Source organism: Physeter macrocephalus, chromosome 6, assembly GCF_002837175.3.
Source record: "Physeter macrocephalus isolate SW-GA chromosome 6, ASM283717v5, whole genome shotgun sequence".
NCBI lineage: Eukaryota > Metazoa > Chordata > Mammalia > Artiodactyla > Physeteridae > Physeter > Physeter macrocephalus.
The window spans coordinates 84,921,534-84,931,670 of record NC_041219.1 but is presented as its reverse complement, the minus strand read 5'-3'; the positions used below and the strand labels follow the sequence as shown (position 1 = coordinate 84,931,670).

At 56.5% G+C, this 10,137-nt stretch overlaps 1 protein-coding gene across 1 annotated transcript in view; it reads left to right on the top strand.

Annotated features, from left to right (window-relative positions):
• Positions 1-10,137, top strand: part of LRP1 (LDL receptor related protein 1) — an 80,099-nt gene that overhangs the window by 36,008 nt on the left and 33,954 nt on the right. Inside the window, exons 18-25 of the mRNA XM_024122969.3 lie at positions 181-297; positions 757-837; positions 2,461-2,628; positions 6,014-6,196; positions 6,613-6,813; positions 7,953-8,198; positions 8,397-8,594; positions 9,922-10,126. Of these exons, the coding sequence (XP_023978737.1) occupies positions 181-297; positions 757-837; positions 2,461-2,628; positions 6,014-6,196; positions 6,613-6,813; positions 7,953-8,198; positions 8,397-8,594; positions 9,922-10,126 (1,399 nt within the window). The remainder of the gene's footprint in view (positions 1-180; positions 298-756; positions 838-2,460; positions 2,629-6,013; positions 6,197-6,612; positions 6,814-7,952; positions 8,199-8,396; positions 8,595-9,921; positions 10,127-10,137) is intronic.

The following is a 10,137-nucleotide window of genomic DNA, read 5'->3' as shown; positions in this document are numbered from 1 at the left end:
GTGCCGCGGAGCGGCTGGGCCCGTGAGCCATGGCCGCTGAGCCTGCGCGTCCGGAGCCTGTGCTCTGCAACAGGAGAGGCCACAACAGTGACAGGCCCGCGTACTGCAAAAAAACCACAAAAAAACAAAAAAACAAGAGGGGACTCAACTATGAGCACTCACGCCCATCCCTGTCCCCAGCTCGCACCTGCCCACCCAACCAGTTCTCCTGTGCCAGTGGCCGCTGCATCCCCATCTCCTGGACATGTGACCTCGATGATGACTGTGGGGACCGCTCCGATGAGTCAGCCTCATGTGGTGAGCAGAGAGCAGGAAGGCCAGGCTGGCACGGGGAGGGAGGGCCCGCGAGAGCGTGCCCCGGGGCGGGGGTTCTGGAGACACCCTGCAACTTAGTACCTGGGTGGCCTTGAGCAAGTTACTTGATGTGCGTGGGCCGCTGTGAGTTTCATCTGCAGAGCGGGGATAATACTGGCACCCACGTCACAGCACTGACGTAGGGGTTCAGTGAGATCGTGCGCGGAAAGCGCTCGGCGCACGGCCTGCATTTGGTAATTAGTTGCTTGAAAAAAGGATGCTTAGAGGGGTAGGAGTGAATGGGCAGAGTTCCAGGCCAAGGCACCTCCACTTAGCCTTCCCTTCCCCATCTGGCTGGGCTGAGGGCTGCTGGTTATGGGAAGGACCCAGCGCCCACCTGCTTGGTGCTATGATGCTAAATAGTCTTGAGGACCCTACTCAGCTACTCTTTCTCCCTGACAGCCTATCCCACCTGCTTCCCCCTGACTCAGTTTACCTGCAACAACGGCAGATGCATCAACATCAACTGGAGATGTGACAATGGTAAGAGCTCGTTTCCCTTCACCTGCCCTGATTCCTAGGAAAGCTAGAAGCCACAGCCAGGCCCTGGGTGGCAGGTGAAGGGATTTTAGAATCAAGCCGAGGCCTTCCTCCAGTTCACAGAAGCCCCCTGGGTTGTCTGGGAGAAATAAGGACAAGCTAGAAACACTGTGGGGGAACCAAGATGGACCCAGGGGATACCCCGCCCATCGCCTGTCAGTGCCATTCCTCCCCGGGCAGGGCCTGAGCTGCCCATCCTCTGGCAGAGGCTCAGGGGCCAGGGAGAGATGAGCAAGAAGGGCCAGAGGGGCAGAGCAAGGAGAGCTCCTGCCCAACGCCATTCTCCCTGCAAACCCCGTCTCCTGGGGTCCCTCCAGGCTCTGGCTCCAGACTCGGGAGCCCACCTGGCGGTCAGCCCTGGACCAGGTGATGTCAGCCATGGGGGCCAGTGGACTGTTGTGTCTGTGCCGTCTTGGGGCTCTGGTCGTGTCTGGTGTGGTGTTGTGACGTGTTGCAGCAGTGGCTCGAGCCCTGGCTAACGTGTGTGAGGATGTATTGGGTCAGCCCCACGTTGCCCCTCATCTTTGCCGTGTCTTGTGTGCCAATGGTTGCCTTGGCGGTTTCTGTGTTTCAGAGAAGGATTGTGGGGACGGCTCTGATGAAAAGACCTGTCCTGAGCCTGCCGGTCAGTGCATAGAAGCACATGCACCATCTCCCCTAGAGCCCCAGCTGGCCTTGGGCCTCCTCCCAGGAGCCCCATGCACCTCCCCTCCCCAGAGCTCCTAGGATGTGAAGGAAAAGCAAGGAGAGAAAAGAGAGAGGAGATGACAGAGGGAGAAAGAAAACCGTGAAAGGGAAAGCAGAGGGCGCAGAAGGAGCCTTTCACAGGAGAGATGACAGAGAGGTGGGGACAAGAAGACCAAGACATGGGGGAAGGAGAGCGTCAGAGATGCAGAGGCGGCTGGAAAAGAGGCAGGAACACAACCCAAGGGGGACGGCCAAACCCGTCTTCTCAGGTGTCTTGAAAATGTGAAGGGAAGTCTGGTGGCCCCCGCCACGAGACCTAGAAAGCAGGACATTGGCTCAGCCACCGTCAGATGCCTTCAGGAGGGCCCCCCCCCGCCGGCCTTTCCAGCTGCAGGCTGTGCCCCTCATGAGCCAGGAGCCCAGAGCTTGGGGCCCGTGATGCCCACGCTCGGGGCGGGGCCTGATTAACACCTTCCCTCCCCAGCAGAGAGGCCTCACCTATACTCCGCCCACCTTTGTCCTACCAGAGCCAGAGAAATCCCTGCCTCTCCCCCAAAGCAAGCGTACCCCTGTTCCCACACCCTGCTGAAACGGGAAAGGAATGAGTCCCGTCCCCAGCCCCAGCCTCCCGAGACTCAGGGAAGGGCCCTCCTGGAGCCCGCCCTGCCTCTCTCTCCCTGCCCCCATCACGTGGGCCATGGTGCATGCTGCAGTCTATGCAGTTTCTGTGTCTTTTCTGTTTTTTATTTTCTCAGTGGGAGGGTTGGGGTGGGTCGAGCGTGGGAATGGGGAGGTGGGAGTGGGGGCCCCATGCTGGGGTCATAGAGAAGGCCACTTGCTGACCCCCTGCTCTCCTCTTCCCCTCTTGCCTCCCCCCAGACAATGACTGTGGGGACAACAGTGACGAGGCCGGCTGCAGCCACTCCTGCTCTAGCACCCAGTTCAAGTGCAACAGCGGGCGCTGCATCCCCGAGCACTGGACCTGCGACGGGGACAACGACTGCGGGGACTACAGCGATGAGACACACGCCAACTGCACCAACCAGGGTGGGCGCCTAGCGGCCAGCGGGGTGGGGCCCAAACCCTCCACTGTCCGTCCACCCGCCCCACTGCGTGTGGCCGCCGTCTGGGAACCGGAGACAACTCAGACGTGGCTCTTATCCTTCAGCAGTTTCCAGTGCTGTGGGAGAGGGAGGCTGTCGACAGATCACTGTCACGCGCCGTTAAGATCTCGCGCTTTGCAGTTGGGTGGCCTTGGGTTTGAGCTCCATCTCTGCAGCTTACTATCTGGGTGGCCTGGAGCAAGTTATTTCATCTCCGTGGGCCCCTGTGAGTTTCCTCTGCAAAGCGGGGATGATAATAGCACGGGCATCATCATGTTGATGTGAGGCTTCAGTGAGATCGTGCACGGAAGGCACACAGCTCGTGTTTGGTAGCTGGTAGCTTGAAAAAGGGGATGCTCAGAGGGGTAGGGTGAATGAGCACAGCGAGGACCAAAGGAGAGAGGGGTTGGCTCTGTGGGGTCCCCAGTGCCCAGGCCTCCAGGACCTAGCGTCTGTGGGATCCCCCGTGGAGGCGGGGGTTACTGGAAGGCACAGACCTCCCCAGGTGACGTTGGTTTCTCATCCCTGGCCGATGGTTACCGTGGAAGAATGCAGACCTGAGATTTCCCTGACTTCAGGAGAAGTCAGAAATGCAGATTTATATGTGAAATCTACCCATTTTAAAGCACTGGTATGTTAGTTTCCTAGAGCTGCTGTAACAAAGTACCACAAACTCAGTAGCTTAAACAACAGAAATTTATTGTCTCACAGTTCTGGAGGCTAGAAGTCCAAGACCAAAATGTTGGCAGGGTTGGTTCCTTCTAAGGGTTATGGGGGAGAATCTATTCCAGGCTTCTCTCCTAGCTTCTGGCGTTGGATGGCAATCTTGGCGTTCCTTGGCTTGTACATGCTTTACCCCGATCCCTGCCTTCAACCTTTCATGGCGTTCTCGCTGGGTGCGTGTCTGTCTCTGTGTCCAGGTTTCCTCTTTATATAAGGACGCATTCATATTGGGTTAAGGCCCACCCTAATGACCTCATCTTAAGTTGATCATCTGCAAAGGAAGACCTGTTTCCAAATAAGGTCATGTTCACAGGTACTATGAGTTAGGACTTCAGCATCTTTTTAGGGAGAGCAAATCAACCCATACAACTGGCAATTGATTTGAAAAGTTTTAAAAACGTGGCAGACCAAAATCTCTCCGTAGGCCTCATCTGGCCCCTGGACCACCAGCTTACAACCTCTGCCTTGTAGAATTAGGGTGCGCATAGTGGGGACAGTACTGAAGGCACTGAGTACCCGCTGCAGGCCCAGCACTAAGAGGGAGGATGGGGAGGGTCACCCGAGGCCCGGGAAACAGTCACTGAGACTCGAGGGCCATCTCTGAGAAGGGTTGGGTGAGTGGGACAGGTAATAGTGCCTTGGGATTCTGAGAAGAGGACCCCTGGAGGCCCGTGATGTGATGAGGTGGGAAGAGCTCTCTGCCCCTCACAAGCTGGGCGAACTCGGACAAGTTGCTTCCTCTGAGCCTTGGCTTCCTCCTCTGTGAAGTGAGAGGAGACGTGCGGGGGCCTGGCCCGTGGGAGCAGGGATGTCGTGACTGGTAGCAGTTGTTAACTATGGTTGTGAGCTGGAATGGTCTGGGACCATTCCGGATGAGGTGGGATTTGAACTGGGCCCTGATGAGGGAGGGATTAGGCTGTGGGTAAATGGACAAGAGTTAGGGTCTTTTTTTTTTTTTAATTCTTATTGGGGTATAGTTGATTTACAATGTTGTGTTAGTTTCAGGTATACAGCAAAGTGAATCTGCTATACATATACATATATCCACTCTTTTTTAGATTCTTTTCCCATATAGGCCATTTCAGAGTATTGATTAGAGTTCCCTGTGCTATATAGTAGGTCCTTATTAGTCATCTATTTTATATATTGTAGTGTGTATGTGTCAATCCCAGTCTTCCATTTTATCCTTCCCCCCCCCCTTACCCCCGGTAACTAGAGGAAGGGTCTTTCAATGGAGGGTGGCAGTGGCCTGGAGAACCCAGCAGTAAGACTTAGAAGGTGAAACTGAGTACTCCTGCAGGGGCCAGTGGGGCTGGGTGGGGCCCCTCAGACTAGAGGGGACAGCAGGGAATGAGGCAGTGCCTGGAGGGGACAGATGACAACAGCAGGTGAAAGCAGGTCAGGCACTGGGGACCTTCGAAGGATCTCAGAGCTGGAAGGTGATAAGATGTAGGAAATGCTTTCAGAAGACAATCCTGGAAGGGCATTAGGTTGGAAAGAGGTTCAGGGGCCCTGAGGAAGGAGAATCAGCTCGGAGGCTGCTGCTGAAGTCCAGGCATGAGACGAGCGCATCGACCGTGTTCATGGTGGGGCAGGTAGGAGGAGCAGGGCATGCGAGGCAGCGGGAGTGTAAGGTGAGGCCTGTGCACGGTCACCTGTGCCTCGGGTGCTACTTCCACTCCTTCCCCAGACTCCTGAGTCAGATCTCACCGTAGCAGCCGGAGTGAGCCTACAGAAAATGTCAGATCTCTCCCCAGCCCTGCCCTCAAGCCTGCACTGGCTCCCTGTACACTTTGAATTCATGCTGAGCCCCGCTCCATGGCCTGCAGGACTCCCCCAACCTATCTGACCTGCATTCCTGCCACTCATCTCCTCCTTCACTCTACTCCAACTGTGCAGCCTTAAATATGCCCGGGGCATTTTTCAAATATGCCCTGCATGGTCCTACCTCAGAGACTTTGCACTAGCTGTTCCCTCTTCCTGGAATGCAACTCCAGTGAATCTCATGGCTCACGTCGTTCAGGCCTCTGCTCAAACATCTCCTGCTTAAGGGCCTTTCCTGACTGTCTTGTCTCAAGTAGCATCCCATCCTCCCTGGCCTTGACCTGGCTTTGTCTGCATAGCCTTGATCACTACCTGCAGTTCCATTCTGGATTTCTGTGTCATGTCTTCACTGTTTCGCTTCCCTGCTAGAACTTCGGCTCCATGAGGGTAAGGACCTTGTCTTGTTCATGCTGGCACCTGAAACAGTGCCTGGCACACAGTAGGTGCTCAATAAGTGTTTGTGAAGTGAATGAATGAAACGAAGGCTAGGCTAAGGTGGGGGCATTTGAGCTCTGGCTTAGCAAATTGCTTATCCAATCAAGCTCTCTTGTGTAAAACAGGGAGATGAGACAAGATGATTTCTGAGTCCTGGAAGGTGTAATAGCCCTGACTCTGAGTTAGCGCTTTCGAGGAGTGTCAGCAGGACTCGGAGAACTTTCCATCCCTGCCTCAGCTCAGAGCCCCAGGCTGGGTATAGCAGGAGGGGGTTGAGAAGGTAGAGATGGGAACAGCTGACCTGGAGCCCTTAACCCCCCCCATGCCCTCCACCTGTCCCCCTGCAGCCACAAGGCCTCCTGGCGGCTGCCACAATGATGAGTTCCAGTGCCGGCTGGATGGTCTGTGCATCCCCCTGCGGTGGCGCTGCGATGGGGACACTGACTGCATGGACTCCAGTGACGAGAAGAGCTGTGAGGGAGTGACCCACGTCTGTGACCCCAATGTCAAGTTTGGCTGCAAAGACTCCGGTAAAAAGGACTGAAGGGAAACCACATGGACAGGAGGAGACCCTGTTGAGAGCAGAGCAGTGGCAAGGGAGACAGCACTGTACTGGGAGGAGTGGGGTGGAGACATTGTGAGGCAAAAGGCTGCACAGAAAAAGCTTGTGCCTGATGCATAGGGGAAGGTATGAAGGGGCCAGGGCCTGCGCTAAGGGCCCTGGGAACCAAAACCCTCACCAGTGTTGAGCTTCAACACCTCCTACACATTCCTACCTTCTTTGTTGCCCGTGTGAATTTGACAGAAAAAGCCTCAAGGTTCCTAGTGGACCCCAAGGCCTTGTAGTCATGACCCTGCTAGAGAAGCCCACTGGGTCTGGGCAGAAGGGCACAGAGAGCCCTGCTGCTGCCCAGGCCTGGCCCCTGAGGCTCTACCCATCCCCCAGCTCGGTGCATCAGCAAAGCGTGGGTGTGTGATGGCGACAGTGACTGTGAGGATAACTCGGACGAGGAGAACTGTGAGTCCCTGGCCTGCAGGCCACCCTCACACCCCTGTGCCAACAACACCTCGGTCTGCCTGCCCCCTGACAAGCTGTGCGATGGCAACGACGACTGTGGAGATGGCTCGGATGAGGGAGAGCTCTGCGGTGAGGCCTGGGCCTAGGAGAGGCCCCAGCGGAGGAGTGGGCAGGGGGGCTGGGTAAGGAGTTTTCTGGGCCAGGCCAGGGCAGTGGAACAGGACGAGCTCTGTGGGGAGAGGTCTCAGACTGGAAAAGGGCAGCTCTGGCAGCTGGGCAAGTAGTACCCAGAGCAATTGACAAAAACCCGTGTCGATTTAGGACTCCCTTTGCCAAGAGGCTGTGCTAAGCGTCACACTGTTAATAGCATTTAATCCATAAAGGAGCCCTGTGAGGCAGATATGATCCTCACCCCCATCTTACAGATGAGAAAACTGAGGCTCAGAGAGGTTAAATAAGTGGCCCAAGGTTACACCGCTCGTGAAGTGCTGTGGAGACAGTGCAGCGCAGCCCCACCCTGCAGGCACAGCCCACTCGGCCACACTTGTGCTGCAGAGCAGTGCAGAGCAGGCTTTCAAGATGAAGGCACCAGGGTTGATGTGGTCAGGGCAGTCTCCCATCCTGCCGAGTGAGTGAGAAGGTCAGGGGGGAGGGTGTGCATTCAAGATCAGAAGAATGGGGGTCAGGGAGGGCCACGTCGTGTGACTTGGGGATGAGGAGCAGAGCAGAGCAGAGAGCAGCCTTATCTCCTCTGAGCCAAGCAGAGTCAGGTTCTTGGAGGAGAGGAGTGGGAGATAAGGACTGGCCCTGAGAAGTGCTGACGGGTCATCATTCAGGGCTAGCAGGTCCCAGGGTGTGTCAGAGGACCCAGAGCAGGACATTCCCTACCACAGCCCCCCCAAAATCACACCTACATCAGGAGAGAGGGAGGAAAGGGGACCCTCCCAGAAAGAGGCGAAAGGCTGGGGCCCCCACGGTGGGCTCAAGAAGGGGCAGGGAAATAGAGACCAGAGAGAGATGCAGCCACGATGGAGGGGTGCTCCTCGGGGGAAGGAGAGGGTTGGTCCTACGTGGTGGGTGCCAGGGTCCCAACCCTGGTCCTGAGGGAGCCTGGGAAGCAGTGGGACAGAGGAATGGAAAGAAGGACGCCACAGGCAGGGTGCCAGGGTGCCATCTCGGCTACTGGGGACTTGGGGCCCAGCTGGGCCACAGTCCTGCCTCCTTCCAGATCCTGACCCTGATCCTGTCCCTTGCTCCCCACCCCCCAGACCAGTGCTCTCTGAATAACGGTGGCTGCAGCCACAACTGCTCGGTGGCACCTGGCGAAGGCATTGTGTGCTCGTGCCCTCTGGGCATGGAGCTGGGGCCTGACAACCACACCTGCCAGATCCAAAGCTACTGCGCCAAGCACCTCAAGTGCAGCCAGAAGTGCGACCAGAACAAGTTCAGTGTGAAGTGCTCCTGCTATGAGGGCTGGGTGCTGGAGCCGGACGGCGAGAGCTGCCGCAGCCTGGGTGAGACATGGGTCGGGGTGGCCGGGCAGCTGGGCAGGCCGGGCAGGCCCCTGAGCTGCAGTAGGCTGGACTCGGGCGGCCAGAGGCTGAGGTTTCCATCCAGGCCCGGTGCCGGGGCCCATGGAGACCCTGCCTGCCCCTGGACAGGGTGGCTCGGAGGCAACAGGCCCCTTGTGACCCTATCACACCCCTCCCCAGACCCCTTCAAGCCGTTTATCATCTTCTCCAACCGCCATGAGATCCGGCGCATCGACCTTCACAAAGGAGACTACAGCGTCCTGGTGCCCGGCCTGCGCAACACCATCGCCCTGGACTTCCACCTCAGCCAGAGCGCCCTCTACTGGACTGACGTGGTGGAGGACAAGATCTACCGCGGGAAGCTGCTGGACAACGGAGGTGACCACCGCCTGCCCAGGACCGACGGGGCGCCCAGTGCACCCAGACTGGGCCCTTGGGCGCTCAGAACCATGGGACCAGATGCAGGCTGCCGGGAGCAGAGGCCCTTAGCTCCCCTGTCCCCCACACTCTTGTTAATTGGGTTACATTTTGCTGTGGGTCTCAGTGCCTGACGCCCCGTAATTATTGTCAGCAGAGCTGCCAGACTGATAATTAACAAAATGATCAGCCTTTCTTTGGAACGGCCAGAATTGCAGGCTTGCAAGAAAAAAGGCATTTAGGGGTGGGGTACCTGAACCCTGACTTCTGTCCCAAGGCGGCCTGACCCATCACAGATTTCCTTCACTAATAATACACATTCCTGGGACTTCCCTGGCAGTCCAGTGGTTAAGACTCCGCGCTTCCACTACAGGGGGCACAGGTTTGATCCCTGGTCGGGGAACTAAGATCCCGCATGCCCCTCAGCGCGGCCAAAACAAAAAAACCCCACATTCCTGAGCCCCTGCTACACACACCGGGCCCAGGGGAGACAGCAGGGAGCAAATGGGCCAAAATGTCTGCCCTCATGGAGCTTACACACCAGTGGGAACATCAGATATAAACACAGCAAATGAGTACAACACGGACTGTGACAGAGCGGGTAGCACTGTGGATAAAGAGAAAGGAGGCAAGGTGGGTAGGGAGAATGGGGGTGGCATTTGAATAGGATGGTCAAAGGAAGGCCCCCTGAGAAGCTGATGTGTGAGCAAAGACTTAAAAGAAGCACATTTTACTAGAGGAGTTGGTATTGTTTGTAATAGAGAAACCCTGGAACCATCTCAAATACCCATCAACAAGGGGATGGCTAAGTAGACGGAAAATGTTCACACTATGTAATGGTTTCTAACTTAATGACATATATATACATATATATGTACACACACGTATATATGTATATAAAACCATCGAAAAACCTCTAGGACTGTCTGTGGAGTGACTTCTAGAAAGTTCTGCCTGCCTCATATTGGGTCTAGGTCTGTTCCCCAAAGCCCTCACCCTCTGCTCTGACCTCCTACCAGGGGTTAGCCCTTCAGAGAGTTGCAGGCAGAAGATAGCTGCCACTTCCTCTTCTCCAGTGTTCTAGAAGCCAAGCTTCTACTTGACCTCCTGGGGCAGGGGGCCTGGGTGAGGAGTGGGGGGGCTCTGGGAACCCCAGTCAAATCTGGAGCACACCAGAGGTGTTCGCAGAGGTGTCAGGGTTGAGGGCAGGCCGTCCAGGGTTCCTAGGATATCGTGAATTCACCCCGCCCCAGGCGATTCTAACCTCCTGCAAACCTCTCTTCTCCAGCCCTGACCAGTTTCGAGGTGGTGATTCAGTATGGCCTAGCCACACCCGAGGGCCTGGCTGTAGACTGGATTGCAGGCAACATCTACTGGGTGGAGAGTAACCTGGACCAGATTGAGGTGGCCAAGCTGGATGGGACCCTTCGGACCACGCTGCTGGCCGGTGACATTGAGCACCCAAGGGCGATTGCACTGGATCCCCGGGATGGGTGAGGACCCC